The 19,398-nt window shown below is 43.2% G+C and overlaps 3 protein-coding genes across 4 annotated transcripts in view; 1 reads left to right on the top strand and 2 right to left on the bottom strand.

The window, feature by feature from the left end:
• The window catches only part of COPG1 (COPI coat complex subunit gamma 1), a 583,372-nt gene that overhangs the window by 477,887 nt on the left and 86,087 nt on the right, over positions 1-19,398 (bottom strand). The window lies entirely within an intron of this gene.
• Positions 1-19,398, top strand: part of RPN1 (ribophorin I) — a 359,024-nt gene that overhangs the window by 169,097 nt on the left and 170,529 nt on the right. The window lies entirely within an intron of this gene.
• Positions 1-19,398, bottom strand: part of RAB7A (RAB7A, member RAS oncogene family) — an 87,856-nt gene that overhangs the window by 12,760 nt on the left and 55,698 nt on the right. Inside the window, exons 2-4 of one of the 2 annotated variants that reach the window (XM_050781786.1) lie at positions 9,678-9,795; positions 6,668-6,728; positions 4,255-4,381 (exon numbers count right to left, since the gene is read on the bottom strand). In XM_050781786.1, coding sequence (XP_050637743.1) covers positions 4,255-4,381; positions 6,668-6,720 — 180 coding nt within the window. In that variant the 5' untranslated portion in view covers positions 6,721-6,728; positions 9,678-9,795. The remainder of the gene's footprint in view (positions 1-4,254; positions 4,382-6,667; positions 6,729-9,677; positions 9,796-19,398) is intronic. The other variant, XM_050781785.1, reaches the window with a different exon arrangement.

Raw genomic sequence — 19,398 nt, forward strand, 5'->3', positions numbered from 1 at the left:
ATCACTTGAACCCAAAAGGCAGAGGTTGCAGTGAGCCAAGATTGCGCCACTGCACTCCAGCCTGGGCAACAGAGTGAGACTCCGCCTCAAAAATAAATAAATAAATAAATAAATAAATAAATAAATACACACCCTACAACACCCTTCTCCCCATGTATTACCAGAGAGGTGCACCCTGTGCCCTCTGTTCCTGTGCTCTGTGTATCACTGTACTAATATCACTGTTTAAATTACTATGATCTCACAACATGTTCCGTGGAAATTTTTCATGCCTATTTGATTCCATCTAAGATACTACTCAATTTCCAGATTCTTTCTGAACAGTATAGAGAACTTTAAAAAACAAGAAACACAGCAGTCACTAATATTTCCCTACACATTAGATTATATAGTTCTGATCTTTGTTTCCTCATATTACTTTGGAAGTTACATACTCATGATTCCAAAAATAGATACAAGTATACTACTGAAGTGTTCTTCCTTCAGACCTATCTACGTGAAATCATTTTCTGCCTGGAGTTATCCTTTAGAACTTCTGCCACTAGCCCTTAAAGACGTACTCTTTCATTCAGGAGGGTTATATTTCAGCAGAGACAGAATACTGTGCTGCCCGTCTCTTTCCCAACATACCCCACTGCCTGCTGGGCTCTGCTATTACTGCCAGGACTCACCTGGCAGCCTCAGTGCTGTGCTTGTCAAGTTTTCCTCAGTCTATTTTTAAGTCTTTTTTTTTTTTTTTTAAATTTCACTATGACTTACACAGAATTCTTTTTATTTATCCTTCCTGGAATTTGGGCTTCCTGAGTCAGTGGACTGGTGCCACATCAGCTCTGGAAAATCCTCAGCAAATATCATCTTTGATCTATTATTCTCTCTTTACACCTTCTGAGACTGATTAAAAGTAGGTCCAACCTTCTCACTTTCACTTATCTCTTTCATATTTCCTGCCATTTTTCTTCCATTCTTCCAACACTTTTCTGGTGTGGCCAATCTGCTGTGCTTTAGCAGCATTCTCTGAATTTCCAAATTTCATTGATTGTGCTTCATTTTCTCCCCACATCAATGTTAACCGTTTCGTTTCTCCTCTGCAGATTAAAAGATTATCTTATATTTAACCAAAGCCCCTTTAGTGAGGTATGGCTGACATACAAAGGCTGCACATATCTAATAATCTAATGCATAGAACTCAATGAGTTTGGGGAGAAAACCATCATTACAATGTAGGCCACAAACCTACTCATCAAAAGGTTCCCCCCATCCTCTTTTATTAGTTTTTGTGATAAGAACACTTAAAATAAGTAAATTCTTTTTAAAAATTTTTTTGTAGAGATGAAATGTTGCTATTTTGCCCAGGCTAGTCTTGAACTCCTCTCTTGGCCTCCCAAAGCACTAGGATTACAGGCAAGAGCCACTGCATTCAGCATGCAAAATTTTAAGTGTACAATATAGTATTGTTAACTACAGGCACCATGCTGTACAGATCTCTAGGATTTATTCATCTCATATAACAAACTCTGTATGCTCTGTATTTCTTTAAATATAAAAAAACACTCTGGAATTACCAGGCAAGTTTTTCACTGGTTCTTTCTTGTGGTGCCTTGTTTTCTTACTTTGATTATATTTTACTGCAAGCTGCTAAAAGCCCTCGAAAAACACACGAGGATTCCTCAAGATCAGGATAATGACGCCTTTGTCCAGAGACAATGATTTTCATTTACTTCTAGTATCTGAAGCTGGCTACAAGAGTACAAAGGCCATCCTTTACTTCAATCTCTTGGGAACTTGTTATCTTTTTCCACTCTTTCCTCACCTCACTCAGTGCCCTGTGGATCTCCTGATGGGGTTGACTTCAGGGGTGCAGCACCCCAAGGTCCCAGCTTAGTAACACAGACAGGACTGTTATGACAACCCCCCAACCAGCAGGGGCCGAACTCTGATTTCTGAATTCGCTGGCCCACATGGCTATCAAAACCACAGCTCAGCTGGAGAAGTTCTATTTTTCCTCAGCAAAAGGCAGTCTGAGTCTTGCTGCGACACATGGAGAATCTTCAGATGGGCCTTTACCCCAGCTCCCTGAAGTTATTCTACTCCCTTCTGCCTTCTGTTGAGAATTCGTCAGTCTGTTGTTCCTTTGTAAGTCGTGTGTTTTTTTCTATAGTTGCTCTTAAGATTTTGCTTTTTGGTCTTCAAAATTTTAAGTCTTCTTTTAGAAAATATGCTCAGCTCTTATGGCTTACTGCTTTTTTCAGCTGTATTTAATCTACAGTTTAACTGTTCATTTAGCTTATTTCAATACTATTTTTTTCACTTCTTGAAGTTCTAAGTTTTCCATATCCTCATTTTTTTATAGTATCCCTTTCCATTATGGTTTCTATTTCTTTTTAGAACATCTCTAGTCATTGTGAACATCTCTTGTGGTACATTATTTCCTCATGTGGTTATGAATTCATCTTCTCTCCTACAGTAGTAAATGTCCCTACAGAGTAGTCTTACCCTTGTTTTTGCCAGGATTGACAGAGATTTATGTTAAATTCTTTGAGACAAAGATTTCTGTACATGTGGATAGTGGGACTGAGATTCTCCAACAACTGCAGACACAAGTTTTGCCAATTCCTTGGGCCAAGGTTTTCCAGTTCTACTCTCAAGCTTGACTTGCTTAAACTGCAGTTACATTTTGAAGATCTCTAGGTGTATGTGTATAGGTAAGGTGAGGATGAGAGATTCATACTAGCTCTGTCCTAGAAGTGTCAGTCAATTAAGAGTCCTGATCCTCTAGGAGCATGCCACAGCTCGAGGTCAACACATGTACAAACTTCTACCTTTAACCTACATCATTCACACATTTCAGCGAGCCCCCACTATCTGCCAGGTACTTGCTAGGACTACAATGGGATTGGAATTTGCCTCTAGAAGCATGTAGGAAAGAACATCTGCCACAGAGATAGAAGTTTCAAAAGATCTGAGCGAAAAGTTGGAGACTTCCGGTGGGTATACAGGCCCTGCTGGAAGCAGAGACATATCCACCAACACAAGTCTGTAAGAGCAGCACATGATTCAGAAGGACTGGAAGGAGACAAAAAAAAGTGAGTAGCAGCTATTTCTACCATCTTTCCTTGCCTCCATAATGGTGTGCATGAATGTCTTGGTTGATGCTCTCAAAGGCAAACACCAGGTACTTATTAGGCTGTGCTCCCAAGTCATCGTCTGGTTCTAAGTGTGAAACGAAACATGATCACATTGAAAAATTGAAATCATCGGTGATCACAGAGCTGGGAAAATTACTGTGAACCTCACAGGCAGGTTAAAACTGGAATGAATGGCCCCAGATTTGATGTGCAACTCAAAGATCTAGAAAAGTGACAGAATAATCTACTCCTATCCCAATAGTTTGGTTTCAAAGTCAGGTTGTACTGACAACCTCAGCTGGCATCACGGACCATGAATAAAGAGATGAAAATACAGGAGGGAAAATCATGGGATTCTTTTATTTTTTTAATTTAGTGACAGGGTCTCACTCCATCACCCAGGCTGGAGTATAATGGAGCAGTCACAGTTTACTGCAGGCTCGAACTCCTGGGCTCAAGGTATCCACCCTTCAGGGGTTCTTTTCTAGGGATATAATACATGTATACAAACAAAATGACTCAAAGGGGAAAAAAAAAGGGAGTAACAGTTTATAGCCAGAATGTGAAGGCTTTTCAACAAGTCACATGAAAGAATCTACATCTTATCCTAACTGTTGAAAGGGAAACCCTTGAAAGATTAATAAGCTGATACATAAAAAAAAAAACAGATTGGCTCAATAGACACACAACTCTTGAAGTTACATATGAAATAGAAAGTCAAAAAAATAAAGAAACTTCATGTCTCACTACTGAGGTGAGACAAATATGTTTACCTAAAGCACTGGGCAAGAACGTCAAGAGAAACACAAGATAGAGACCTGCAGGTTGCCAAATTTAGCAAACAAGACCAAAAACAACAAAAAACAAGAAAGGATAAATCTGAGTTTTTTTTAAAAAAAGAAGAAATTTTAGTGTGTCTTAGCAAGTTGTATCTGAGATATACAAGAAGTATACCAAAAAAGTATTCACTATTGATCTGAAATTCAAATTTAACTGAGTATCAGCCAATTATCTACAAACAGGATAATAAGATTTGAAGAACAGGGAAGAAAAATGTCTATGCATGAGGAAAGATTAAGACTAAAGGAACTATCAAGGCCTGGTTAGCACAGCCAAGACATATGCTTACCTGCATTGTGACTAGTCTGTCATCCACCATCACCTCCTTGGTCAGAAAGTCAGCTCCTATTGTGGCTTTGTACTGATTGCTGAATTTCTTATTCACATACTGGTTCATGAGTGATGTCTTCCCGACTCTGAAATTGGAGAAAAACCACAAGCATAAGTCAAATAGGAAGGTCCTGAAACTGACATGAATTACTTGAAGCATTTGAAAGAATCTGCCTGACCTGAAGGACAAGAAACTGCTCTCACAGCAAAGGGCAATGCCAGTAGCCTTCCCAGCATTACACTTTTGAAGTTTTGTGCTTTCTCTCTGGGTAAAAATACAAGGTACAGATGTGGGGCAGATGTGGAAAAGCTGCTTACATGTTTTGGTACAATCAGGTCAAATGGTAAAGCCTAGTATTATTTTTCCCATTCTAGAAGGATGCCAGCAAATATACTCCTTCTAAAGAAGCTTCACTAATAAGAGTGCTCTGCTATTCCAACAGTATCCCTGCTATCTTAGATGTTTCTCCATTTAGTGGCTGCTCTTTAGCTTGATGAAGTAACACCAGGAGGAAGACCTTGGCTTTGAGCAGACATATACCACTCAGACAATTTGCTGCTTTAAAGTTTAAAATCTGAAGCAGAAAAAGCACCAATATATCACCAAACCAAATATACTTCAAAGAATACTCCTCCAAATATGTTTTCCAGTAAGAAAACTCAGCAAGAGACAATGTGTGATTTTTGTGTGATGAGGTTAAGGCAACCTAAAGATAATGCAAAAACCTTCCAAATACCCAGTGATATCACCTTCCTTTGCCACAAAGGAACATGTTCATATTTGTGTTAAAGAACCTAGAGGTACCCAGACGGCCTAAGGCAGTGTTTTCCAATCCAGACCACCTGAGCCAGAATCTCCAAGGGGAGAGGTGGCAAAACCTGGAATCAAATGAGGGCTCGGTGAGACTTTTTGCACACATTTGGGTAAGGCAGGCCTAAAAGCACTATCTTTCCATCCCGACAGGGATGGAGTTGCGGGGTAGGAAAGACAGCACAAATTTAGGCCCTAGCCCACTGGTCTGGGGCTGGACAAATGCTAGCGAATAAAAGGTTCTTCAAAGGCTGGGCATTGTGGCTCAAGCCTGTAATCCCAGCACTTTGGGAGGTCGAGACGAGTGGATTGCTTGAGCGCAGGAGTTTGAGACCAGCCTGGGCAACATGGCGAAACTCTGTCTCTACAAAAAATACAAAAATTTAACCAGGAGTGGTAGAACATACTTGTGGTCCCAGCTACTCTGGAGGCTGAGGTGGGAGGATCACTTGAGCCCAGGAGGTTGAGGCTGCAGTGAGCTGTGATTGCACCATTCACTCTAGTCTGGGCAACAGGGCGAGACCCTGTCTCTCACACGCATACAAAAAAAGGTTCTTCAGGTGATTCAGATAAGCCAGTCAAGATAGAAAAACCTCTGGCTTTTCAAAGGAAGGACAGGGGACTTTGGACTAAAGAAGCATGCCTGCATTAGCTATTGTTGTTATTTTTAAAAATATATAAGCTTCCAATGAGTCAAAGCTTTCATGGGTCCCTTCAGATGCCAAGTCTGAAAAGCCTACCACAGAATCTTTTTATTTTAAGAGTTGGGGTCTTGCTCTGTCACTCAGGCTGCAGTGCAACGGCATGATCATACCTTGCTACAGCCTCAAACTCCTGGGCTCAAGCCATCCTCTCGCCTCGGCCTCCCCAGAAGCTAGGACTACAGGTATGGCACCTGGCTATATTTTTTTTTGTAGAGACAGGTCTCAAACTCCTGGGCTCAAGCAATCCTCCCCTCAGCCTCCAAAGCACTGGAATTATGGGCATAAGCCACCTCACCAAACCTACCACAGAATCTTAAGAGCCATTAGAGTGAGCTACATGGTTAGTGGCACATCTAGAATCAAAACCCAGTTGTGCCATCCCAGGCTCTTTTGCAGACAGACCTGAAGCAGGCACAGCAGCAGGAGGATACTGTATGGTACACTAAGAACACACATCTGCTAGGCCAGATGCCAATGGCAATACATCTATGTAACAGCAGGAAGATACTGTATGGTGCACTAAGAACACACATCTGCTAGGCCAGATGCCAATGGCAATACATTTATGTAAGGAAGACTCCCCAGCCTGGCCGGCTTGGAGAAAAGGGATTCCATGAAAATGCCTATCCTTAGTTGAGTTCAAATAGTCATCCGTTCCCCATAAAAATCATGCTAAAAACCAGAGAACAAAAGGTTATATAACAAGGATCATCTAAATTTCTGCCACGCAGGGAAATATGTAAGGCCCTAAGCCTCCACTACGAAAGCAGGAAGTGGCAGCACAGACGGTATGGGCTCCGCAGCAGAGAAGCTTAGCTCTGAGCCAATCTGTTAGCTCAAATTCATGAGAAACTTACCCAGAATCTCCCAGGATGATAACCTTCAGCAACACTTTCTTCCTAGAGGTCATCCTTCAAACTAAAGGGGGAAAAGGAGAAATAACTGTGAGTGTGATGGAAACACCAAGGCAAAACACCTCCCTTGCATAAACGTCTTAGCAGCCCCGAGAGTGCAGGGCCCTGAGCCTTCCTGCTAGTTATCTTCTTTCCACCCAGGGGGTCCTGACAAACAACAGTATCACTCACCAGAACTCTGGACCCAAGAGCTAGGCAGAACAGCACAGGAGGGCGATCCGGCCCCTGCAAGCTGTTGGAGAGAATGTCTTCTCTTGCTTGGGTGGCGCATCAATTGAATGGATCGGCAATTTGAACCAATGCTCCAACTTACTCAACAGCTTGGTCCTTGCTTCATTCAGGTCACTGCTTCAGTTACACTTTCTCAAAGAAGTGACAGCTTTATCTAAAGCAGCATAACCCCTCATTTGCTCTCTATCCCATTACTCTGCTTGCTTTTTCTTCAGAGCACTTACCACTAATTGACATTTTTATGTACTATGTTAATCTGTTCTCTCCCTTTTCTAATAACCTCCATGAAGACAGTTTTATTCCTCATTGTATGCTCAACACCAAGTAGAAATTTTTTTTTTTTTTTTTGAGACAGAGTCTTGCTCTGTCACCCAGACTGGAGTGCAGTGGCCAGATCTCGGCTCACTGCAAGCTCCGTCTCCCGGGTTCACGCCATTCTCCTGCCTCAGCCTCCTGAGTAGATGGGACTACAGGCGCCCGCCACCTCGCCCAGCTAGGTTTTTCTATTTTTTAGTAGTGACGGGGTTTCACCGTGTTAGCCAGGAGGGTCTCGATCTCCTGACCTCGTGATCCACCCGTCTCGGCCTCCCAAAGTGCTGGGACTACAGGCTTGAGCCACTGCGCCCGGCTGAAATTTATTAAATGTTGGGTACTGTCTCAATAATACTTGACTCTGCAGCTCTAGGGACTACGCTTTTCCAGAAAATCTTTCAGGCAGCCTTGTCTACTCATGACCAGAAGATGTGAAAAATGCCTGATCTCTGCTCAACTGTCTTCCAAGACTTGCCACAGCATGGTCTATCTACTCATCAAGACAGGGCTCCTGCCGTAACTGCCTCTCATTTGCCAGGGTCTGACTCAGTGACTTCCAGAAAATGAATGGGACTCAGAAGAACTACTTGTTAGTTTCCTCTTTAACCACCTAACTTTTGAAGGCAAGGCTGACAGCAGTGCCTACAGTAGGAGTGACTTAAGCAGCAGATACGAACCCAGGCCACAGGGATTTCTATTGTGGTTTTGCCGCTTATTAATTTAGCTATATGACCTTGAGCCAGTCATTTAATTTCTCTGCTGGAATAGGGAATATAGAAATGATAGCTCTTATGTCCTAAGAATGCTGTGAAGACTGAATGAACAAAATGCTCAGGACAGTGACTAGAAAACGGTAGATGATTAGTAAATACTGGCTACTACCATCTTAAGGTATGCCAAATACAGATATGAGTAACAGAACACAGAGTCCAGAAGACAGTGAGAGAAGCAACAGGTCACAGCTCCTAGGCAAGGTTATCCAGCTATCCCCCTCTTTCCAGATGCTTGGCTGTCAATTGTTCTTTTTCTTAACAGGTGGTATTACACCCAAGACCACTAACTAAAAGGAAGTATCAGACCTGACTACAGTCCTACAGGGCAGGATTTGGTAACAAGGCCTACGCTCTTGAAAGTGACCATCCTCGATGGCTTCAGAGTCTGTTTCTGGCTACAAGAACAGTATGGGAATAGGAGCCAGACTAGAGGATGGTTTGCTAGGCAAATACCCCAGGTCCCATGACCTACGCAAAGGGTCAAGCTGTTTCTCTGCCAAAAGCCTCATGCCCATGGCTGGACTGTATCTCAGCCCAACAGCATTTATCTAGAAAGTTCTTACTAGTGCTAGTTAGGGGCAGTATAAGATGACTTGAAGTTCTGTCTTCCATGATAATCAGCACCGAGAGGTATACCCCAAACTATTCATTATATGTGGAGCCCCACTATTCCCCTACCTTTCTCCCCAGGGACTGCTTTGACTGGTCAAAGTTTAAATGTCACACTCTAAAGTCTGGTATCACATTTCAAGATAGAGATCAGATGATGAGAGTGGTGGTAAGTTTCAAATCGAAAGAAGGGGAGGCCAAGGCGGGCAAATCATGAGGTCAGAGTTCAAGACCAGCCTGGCCAACATGGTGAAACCCCGTCTCTACTAAAAATAGAAAAGGCTAGGCGCAGTGGCTCACGCCTGTAATCCCAGCACTTTGGGAGGCCGAGGTGGGCAGATCACGACATCAGGAGATCAAGACCAGTCTGGCTAACGTGGTGAAACCCCGTTTCTACTAAAAATATGAAAAATCAGCTGGGCGTGGTGGCATGCGCCTGTAGTCCCAGCTACTCGGGAGGCTGAGGCAGGAGAATCGCTTGAACCCGGGAGGCGGAGGTTGCAGTGAGACGAGATCACACTACTGCACTCCTGCCTAGGCAACAGAGTGAGACTGTCTCAAAAGAACAAAAAACAAAACAAAATTAGCTGGGCATGGTGGCACGTGCCTATAATCCCAGCTACTCAGGAGGCTGAGGCAGGAGAATCATTTGAACCCAAGAGGCGGATGTTGCAATGAGCCGAGATCATGCCACTGCACTCCAGCCTGGGTGACAGTGTGAGGCTCTGTTTCAAAAAAAAAAAAAAAAAAAAAAAAAAAATTAGCTGGGCGGGCATCTGTAATTCCAGCTACTCTGGAGACTGAGGCAGGAAAATCGCTTGAACCCAGAAGGCAGAGGTTGCAGTGACTGGTGGGGAAGGGAAAAAAAGGCTGGGTATGGTGGTTCACACCTGTAATGCCAGCACTTTGGGAGGCTGAGGCAGGTGGATCACTTGAGGTCAGTAGTTCAAGACCAGCCTGGCCAATATAGTGAAACTCCGTCTCCACTAAATACACACACAAAAATAACCAGGCATGGTGGTGCGCACCTGTAGTCCCAGCTACTCGGGAGGCTGAGGCAGGAGAATCGGTTAAATCCAGGAGGCAGAGGTTGCAGTGAGCCGAGATCACGCCACTGCACTCCAGCCTGGGCGACAGAGCAAGACTCTGTTTCAAAAAGAAAAGAGAGAAAAAGATGATAAAAGGATCTGCAAAGATATTTGGAGAATATTTATGAAAGTGACTGATTTTGAGAATGGGAAAAGGGACTTGCATAACTTGCTTTGTTAATATGTTTCACTGGTGTACCAATGTTGTTTAATAATATTAAAAATAAAAGAAACAGGAAACACACTTCAACCTCCACACTCCCACATGACAGAATTCACGTTTGTTTCCTTCCCTTTGAGTCTCTACCCACATGTGTCACAAAGCAGTGACCATCAGGCCACGTTACATCTTAATGTCTAATACCTCTCTGAGTGAATTAAGCATTTAAATAGCCATTCCTGCTCTTTATTTATTAATATAACAAAAATTTGGAAAAAATGCTGTAATCTGTGGGATTACTTCCTTGAGATAAAGCAACACCTATGTGGGGGTTGAGGGGTCGGTAGATCTTCCTAGATTCCGACTCATAAGACTATCACAGGCCATATTTGGCACAAGTCCACTGAGAAGGACGGGGACAGAGACACAGCTGGCAGGCAGGGCAGTGGCAGGTCAGCAGCAGCAGTTCTTGCAAGAGTCCATACACAAGATGGCTCAGGCACAGGGAGACTGTGTTGACTCAATACCTTGACTTAGAACGCTCAATCTTGGGGGTGCCAGTATCTCTTTTGACAGCTCCTTAGGCTCCCCATAAGGACATCCCCAGCAGAGTCACTGTGTTCCATGAAACAAAAGCCTGGTGGCCCATCAGGTGTCCATGGCTCTTTCCTGTCCAAATGTAATTTACCAGAGGATATTTTACCATAAGGACCATGCCCAGCAACAAATGTGACATTCTGCCTTATCTAGCTCCCAGGGAAACAGAGATGGAAAGTTAAACAAAGGTCAAATTCTCATGCAAGGAAAGGATTTTGTCAACTGTAACTCATGGATACTGTTTAGGGATGGGATTACTGAGTCAAAAGCAAAGTTTTGGCCAGGCGCGGTGGCTCATGCCTATAATCCCAGCACTTTGGGAGGCTGAAGAGGGTGGATCACCAGAGGCCAGGAGTTCGAGACCAGCCTGGCCAACATGGTAAAACACTGTCTCTACCAAAAATACAAAAACTTAGCTGTCGTGGTGGTGGGCGTCTAATTCCAGCTACTAGAAAGGCTGAGGCAGGAGAATCGCTTGAACTCAGGAGGCGGACGTTTCAGTGAGCTGAGATCACACCACTGCACTCCAGCCTGGGCAACAAGAGCAAAACTGTCTTTTTTTTTTTTTTAAAAAAAAAAAAAAAAAAAAAAGCAAAGTTTTCATGATTTTTGCTAATTCACTTTCCTGAAAGATTTTTCCAATTTATACAACAATCACTATTACAGTGGTTAGCAGGAGTACAGAACCTAAATGAGAAAAATGATAACTTTACAGAGAAAAAACAATCTGAATAAACAGTCTAGCATTCTCTCCTATTTAAACAATTTTTTTTTTTTTTTTTTTTTTGAGGTGAGGAGAATTTAATTAAACAATTCCATTTTTATTCATAAAAATAAATAAATACACAAGAAATGTCCCTTCCCCTAAAACACTAATGACAAGAGACTTGCCTTTACAGTCTTAGAAGGTATGCTATAAAAATACAGTATTAACAGTGGGGTGCTGGAATAGGACTAAACCGATCAAGGAAAGGGACACCAGAAATGGAACAATTTTGACAAATACGGCATTATAAAATTCAGTGGCAAGGCCGGCAGCGGTGGCTCAAGCCTGTAATCCCAGCACTTTGGGAGGCCGAGACGGGCGGATCACGAGGTCAGGAGATCGAGACCATCCTGGCTAACACGGTGAAACCCCGTCTCTACTACAAAATACAAAAAAACTAGCCGGGCGAGGTGGCGGGCGCCTGTACTCCCAGCTACTTGGGAGGCTGAGGCAGGAGAATGGCGTGAACCCGGGAGGCGGAGCTTGCAGTGAGCTGAGATCCGGCCACTGCACTCCAGCCTGGGCGACAGAGCAAGACTCCGTCTCAAAAAAAAAAAAAAAAATTCAGTGGCAAAAAGATGAACAATTCACTAAATGGTAAGAGTCAGAAAAATTTTGGTGAAAATTAAGATCTCTACATCTCCTCTTCCAAGAGAGTCCCAAAGGAGTAAAGATTTGAATGGAAAAATGGTTACACATGAAGCAGAAAGGAATACACACAAATATTAGCAAGTTGTTCCATGTGGTGGGATTACAAAGGTTTTTGTTTCCTTATACTTAACTGTGACTCTCAGAGGAGCACATTACCTTTACACTCAAACAGCCACCTCCACTTTGGAGAAAAACGTTAATCTGTTGATTTTTTCAAATAAATTTCTGATGACAAAAATCTCCATTAATCATGCAAGACAAATTACACTTAAATGCAGGTTTTCATCTTCACTCAGGGCTTGCTAAGCATTTCAGAGTTATTGCAAATGGTACTAAACAGCCGATCCTAAGAATTCCACATCTTCTTTCACCAGGACATTGATGGCTTTAAACTGGCAAAAGTTAAAAGGTATATTTTTGTACTTAATGTTCTCCAATCAAGAATGGGACACTTGGCCAGGTGCGGTGGCTCAAGCCTGTAGTCCCAGCACTTTGGGAGGCCGAGACGGGCGGATCACGAGGTCAGGAGATCGAGACCATCCTGGCTAACACAGTGAAACCCCATCTCTACTAAAAATACAAAAAATTAGCAGGGCGTGGTGGCGGGCGCCTGTAGTCCCAGCTACTCAGGAGGCTGAGGCAGGAGAATGGCGTGAACTCGGGAGGCGGAGCTTGCAGTGAGCTGAGATCATGCCACTGCACTCCAGCCTGGGCGACAGAGCGAGACTCTGTCTCAAAAAAAAAAAAAAAAAAGAATGGGACACTTGTTAGAAAAGAGCCAGGTGCGGTGGCTCACACCTGTAATCCTAGCATTTTGGGAAGCTGAGGCAGGTGGATCACGAGGTCAAGAGATTGAGAAATCCATCCTGGCCAACATGGTGAAACCCCATCTATACTAAAAATACAAAAATTAAGCTGGGCAAGGTGGCATGTGCTTGTAATCTCAGTTACTCGGGAGGCTGAGGCAGGAGAATCGCTTGAACCTGGGAAGTGAAGGCTGCACTGATCCGAGATCGCACCACTGCACTCTAGCCTGGGCAATAAGAGCGAAACTCCATCTCAAAAAGAGAAAAGCCAGGAACAAAACACACTAAATGCAACTTTTGCTACAAGAAGCTGCCCAAGCAGAGTTAGCTTCAAAATGTCCACCAGCAATTTCTGCTTTTGTTATCAATTTCTATTTCCATCTTCATGGATTTCTGAAGATTGAAATTATTTTGTAAAAGGCTGTGGCCAGGCATGGTGACTCATGCCTGTAAACCCAGCACTCCGGAGGCTGAGGCGGGCAGGTCAAGAGTTTGAGACCAGCCTGGCCAACGTGGTAAAACCCCATCTTTACTGAAAATACAAAAATTAGCTGGGTGTGGTGCACACACCTGTAATACCAGCTACTCGGGAGGCTGAGGCAGGAGAATCGCTTGAACCAGGAGGCAGAGGCTGCAGTGAGCCGAGATCGCACCACTATACTCCAGCCTGGGCAGCAGAGCGAAATGAAGTCTCAAAAAAAAAAAAAAAAATACCAAAACAGGCTACAAAGTTTGAAATTTCTAACTGGAAAACAGTTCTCTAAAGCAATGACTACTTCCTCTCACAGGAGAATTATGAGCCGGCAGAGTAGAAAGGAAGAAAGAGTTACACAAGGTCTCTGAGACCTGGTCCTTCAAGGAAAGCATTTTAGATAACTTCCATTATTAATCCATGTATATATTAACATCCTCTAAAAACTTTCTAGAAAAAGGTAAATTCAGAACACCTTTCCTTCTGCCACCAAACCAAACCTCACCGGTGTGCATCAGAAGAAGCTCCTCAGAGCGAAACTACCAATATTTGTACCAGTATTTGAACGATGAAACAATTCTTTCCTTCAAGTACAATGTTTCTCATAACAAATCAAAAGCTGACATCTTCCTTTATTCACCTGCAGTCATCACCTTCTTCATCTATGCCACAGAGAAGCCAAATGGCCACATGAGCAGACACAATAAGGAAACACCAGCAAATAAAAAGATCAAGAAAAATATTGTCCAAGGGTTTGGGCGAGCAGAGGTCAGTGGTCAGACAGAGGTTAACCAGGAACGCACAGGGGTACTTAGGGGAAGGGCAAAAGACTTCTATGGTGAAAATGAGGACAGCAGGGAAGGGCTAGGAAGTTGGGGGTCAGTTAGCAATTCAAAAGTCTGAAATCTTGCAGGTAGGATAATAGCTCACATGGAGGTGAAGGCTTTATGGTGTTGCAGTACCCAGGAATTGAAAGCAAAGTATAGTAGTCCCCACTTATCCATGGGGGATAGGCCCCAAGACCCCCAGCGAATGCCTGAAACACAGCAAGTACCAAACTTGTCACCCTTCAGGACACATTGATGATGTTCATGTCTTCCACCTACAAATTTAATGCCTTTTCCTTTGTAAGTAAGCACTCATCATACACTGTGCGTTTTACCTTTTGCAGTGTGAGGTACCACAGCAAAACTAGCATGACTTTCTTTTTCCTTCTTCACAATTTCAAGGATAGAAAATATGTTCTCACAGATTTTAGCAACCTCAGCATACGATTTTTTCACTTTCCTTATTAAGTCAACAATTTTTACCTTTTCACTTTAAGAGTTTCTCTTTGGCATAACCGAATTGCTAGCATCTTGTGCTTTGGGACCATTATTAAGTCAAATATGAGTTACTTGAACACAAGCATTGCAACGTCGACTTGATAACCAAGACAGCTACTAAGTGACTAACGGGCAGGTAGCATCTATGGTGTAGAAACCCTGGACAAAGCGATGATTCACTTCCTGGGTGGGATAGCACAAGCTTTCATCAAGCTAATCCAAACAGCACACAATTTAAAAATTATGGCAGGGTACAGTAGCTCATGCCTATAATCCCAGAACTTTGGGAGGCTGAGGCAGGAAGACTGCTTAAGGTCAGGAGTTTGAGACCAACCTGTGCAACATATTGAAACCCAGTCTCTACCAAATATTTAATACATTACCTGGGCGTGGTGGTACACTCCTGTGAGTCCCAGCTACTTGGCAGGCCGAGGTGGGAAGATGGCTTGAGCCCAGGAGTTTAAGGCTCCAGTGAGCTATGATCGCTCCACTGCCCTTCAGCCTGGGTGACAGAACAACCCTCTGTCTCAAAAAGCAGATGAACAAAAAGAAACTTAAGAATAGTATTTCTAGAATTTTCCATTTAACATTTTCAGACCACAACTGACTGCAGACAAAGAGGATTACTATATCTGCAAAGTCATCAAAACAACAGTATAAAATGCAGGAGATGAAACTGAACCAGGTGTTTATCACATCCACGGTCAGACAGCAACTAAGTGGCTGAGCTGGAATTAACAGGAGTGTCAGTCCAAGTCCTACCATGCCATTTTGCAATACCAGCTCTCACCCAAAGGATTCTGGCTCGTGAGGGCTGGGACTTTTAACAAGTCTTTTATGGCAATTCAGGCATACACATCAAGTTTGGAAACCAATGATGTGAAGAGTTTACAGCTACTGTTCTGATTTACGTGTTGTGCCTGATCCAAAACTGCAATAGCATTAGATATCTGAACAAATGCTAAAGGTTCAACAAAGCCATGGCAGTTAAACCAATTAATGTTCTATAGCTTGTTAACATTTTTAGTTGCTTGGTGTTTCCAAGTTGCCTGCCTACAACAGCTGGGTCCTAACCACAGTTGGCTCTTCTGCTCCCTTGCACTGTTACCACCCTAATTATGGTATCAAATTGTAGAAAACTCAGGAAGGTACTAAAGAATGAAGACAAAAAGCTACTGACAATTCCATCTCCCAGAAGCAATTGCTATTAGTATTAGAGTGTATGTCTTTCCAGTTTTCCTTCAAATAGTTGAGGTTATATATATCATGTATAACTTTGCATCTTATTTTTTCTACATTAAATATGTTACCATGTTGTTAAGGTTACACGATATTCAGCACATGGATAATCTCAAATTTTCCCTTGCTGCTAAGTATGCATTGTTTTTAAATTATGATGAGATGAACCTACATGTAGACTGTCAGCATAATCTGATCAGACTCACAAATGTTTTAATCACTCAGCATTTCTTGGATTAGTAGAATACATTTCATCCATGTGCTTCTCAGTCTGCTGATGGTCTTTGCCTACCCTGCCTACTAGAATGTGACTTACTGCACATATGATCTAAATATAGCACTGGGAAGGAAGCATCATAGGGATACGGAGTTTGGAAGTATCAGGCTTCTGAGCAGATTCCAAAGTAACATTCCACACTTTCACCAGCACGGAACATGGGTAAATGTCTCTCTCCACCTCATTTTCTTCCAAGACTTCATGCTCTGTATATGACAATGAGAGAAGACCCAGCAGTCATCCTGCCCTCAAAACTGATAGACTTCAAGGCTCAGAGTGAAGTAGGCAAGCAATATTTGCTCATAAAGTTTTAGAGAAGGTCATGAGGAGAGACCGAGGGGAAGGGCAAAGGACTGCTATGGTGAAAATGAGGACAGCAGGTGAAAATGAGGCATCGAAAGTCACATAATACTACTGCACTGGACGTCAAGCAGAATAGCAGTGTCTGTTGTAGGCAGACTCTTTTCAGCTTCCCAAACTGAGGAATCAAATTAGGGCCTGAATAGTGAAGAGTCCCTGAAACAGCAAGACATCATTACCGAATGCGCTTTGTGCCAGGCACTGTACTACAGACTTTACTGGGGCAATCTGTTTACTCTTCCAACAAACCAAGCCTATAGGGATACAATGAGAATCCTCATCTAACAGATGAAAAAAAAGAAACTCATCAGCAGTCACTTGGTTTCTAAAAAGACTCATTCTGGGGAGGGGGCAGGAATAGAAAGACTAGTAGTCTGACAAGGAAGGGGATGAGTGGACGGCTCTGGCCAAGCCATTTTTGTGGAATAATGAAGTCATTTGGGGGCACTCAGGAAGTAGGTTATCAGTCTGTTGTTCCATTTAGAATTACCACCTCTAGGAGGAAACCCAGTAGGAAAAGATAGAAGCCTTCGAAAAGAAACATTAAGGATCTAGGGGGGCAGGATAAACACTTTCATTACAATTAAAATATCTAGTGAGAGAAGCACATCAAGGAGCTGACCAAATATCTTAAAACACTTTTTTTTTTTTGAGACAGTCTTGCTCTGTCTCAGGCTGGAGTACAGTGGCGCAATCTAGGTTCACTGCAACTTCCCCCTCCAGGGTTCAGGCAATTCTGCCTCAGTTTCCCGAGTAGCTAGGACTACAAGCATGGGCCACCATGCCTTTTTTTTTTTTTTTTTTTGATGGAGTCTCACTCTGTCGCCCAGGCTGGAGTGCAGTGGTGTGATCTTGGCTCACTGCAAGCTCCACCTCCAGATTCATGCCATTCTCCTGCCTCAGCCTCCCAAGTAGCTGGGACTACAGGTGCCCGCCACCATACCCAGCTAATTTTTTCTGTATTTTTAGTACAGACAGTGTTTCACCGTGTTAGCCAGGATGGTCTCGATCTCCTGACCTTGTAATCCGCCCACCTCGCCTCCCAAAGTGCTGGGATTACAAGTGTGAGCCATCGCACCCGGCCTGTATTTTTAGTAGAGATGGGGTTTCACCATTTTGGCCAGGATGGTCTAGAACTCCTAAATTCAAGTGATCTGCCCGGCTCAGCCTCCCAAAGTGCTGGGATTACAGGTGTAAGCCACCGTGCCCAGCCTAAAAAATTCTCTTAATTTTTTTTATTTTCAAGAGACGGGTTTCACTATGTTGTCCAGGCTGGAGTGCAGTGGCTTTTTACAGGTGCAATCCCACTACTGATCAGCATAGGAGAGTTATTTGATCTGCTCTATTTGCTACCCGGGCCGGTTCACCCTCCTTGGGCAACCTGGTGGTCCCCTGCTTCTGAGGGGTCACTGCACTAATGCTGAAGTTAAAGCAGATACCCAATTGGTATAATGCACTAAAACCCAGAATTCCTGTGACTCAAGTGATCCTCCTGCCTCAGCCTCCTGAGTGGCTGGTACTATAGGTATGCACCACTGTGCCCAGATGCAAAAATTTAATTCTGTTCTCTCTTCTACAGAGTTAAGAAGTTCCACTCCAGTATTTGGTAATCCCAGCTACCAGGGAGGCTGAGACAGAAGAATCACTAGAACCTAGGAGGTGGAGGTTTCAGTGAGCTGGGATTGCATCACTGCACTCCAGCCTGGGCGACAGAGCAAGACTGTCTCAAAAAAACAAACAAAAAATTATGCCATGAGTAGAACTCTTAAGCCCCAGGACTACTAATCATTGTGTTATTAATCTTACTATATTAATCAAACATATACCAAGGGCAGAAGTAGATACGAGACTACAAGAAGAAATCATACCAAATGCAAAAAGTAAACTACTACTGTGATCAAGACATGTTAAGTTTACTTTAAGGGTAATTACCTTAGTTGGGAAAATTAGGGAAGGATTCCTCTGAGAAAAATTGAACCTGGATGTGAAGGGCGAAAAGGGAGCAAACAATTTTCCTTAAAGAACATATGAAAATGAGGTGCCTGGGTCAGATCACGCAGGACACAGTGGGCTGTACTAAGGTCCCGAAACCACACAGTAATGAGAAGCCTGACTTGAGATTTCTAAGCAGCAGTGTTCATCCTGCAGAGCCAGCGTCCTGCCTGCCTGCAGTGGGGAGGGGAGGAGACCCTGCGGTGGACAGTGAGGATGCTGCTGCCACCTTCAGGCAAGAGAGGACTGCACTAGACCAGTGTGAAAGCAGAAGGGAATGGGGACAAAGTAAAGGTGGATGGCATCTAGTGATGGATTGGATTGGGATGGGTATGGGAAATGCGGGAAAACGCCAAGGAAGTCGCCTGGGTTTATGTCTCATGGGACCAAGAGGATTTCTTAGATCAGGGAAGTCTGAAAAACAGTGAGGTGTTTCTTGGGGTGGAATTGTGTTTGATTTTAGACATGCTGTTTGAGATGACCCTCAACCAAATCTATTTTTAAAGATACACTGGTATTTAGTTATATTTAAGCTTCATTGTTAACTGAGGGAATATTAATTTGTGCTAGGATTTTATGGCTGAAGTCTATCTAGACGCCTGTGCTAAATTGGGAATGTTATGTGCATTCACCAGACACGGAAAGCAGATGGCTGGACCTGCCATCTAGAGGTCTGCTGTCTGGAGGCCCAGATGACATAATCATGGCAAAGTACACCAGCAGAAATATTGAATGTTTTCAAAGGCAAGACTAAACAGCTGAATGTGCAACCCCTAAAAACAAGTGTTCAGCATGTTAAAAATAACTGGTCAAAACATTTACTGGTTATCAATCCCTTAACAAGCTTCAAAGAAGTTCCTAGAAAGCATGCTGGAAAATGTTAAATGACTGAAATGAGAAAGAGCAAGATTGATGGGTCAGGTACAGAGAGCAGCTAAGCATCAGGGGGGTGGCGCAGTAAGTTATCTTGGCAGGCCAATGAAACAGTTGGGATGCAGGAACAGGGCCTGAAGACA

The sequence above is a fragment of the Macaca thibetana genome, chromosome 2 (assembly GCF_024542745.1).
Source record: "Macaca thibetana thibetana isolate TM-01 chromosome 2, ASM2454274v1, whole genome shotgun sequence".
In the NCBI taxonomy this organism is placed as follows: Eukaryota; Metazoa; Chordata; class Mammalia; order Primates; family Cercopithecidae; genus Macaca; species Macaca thibetana.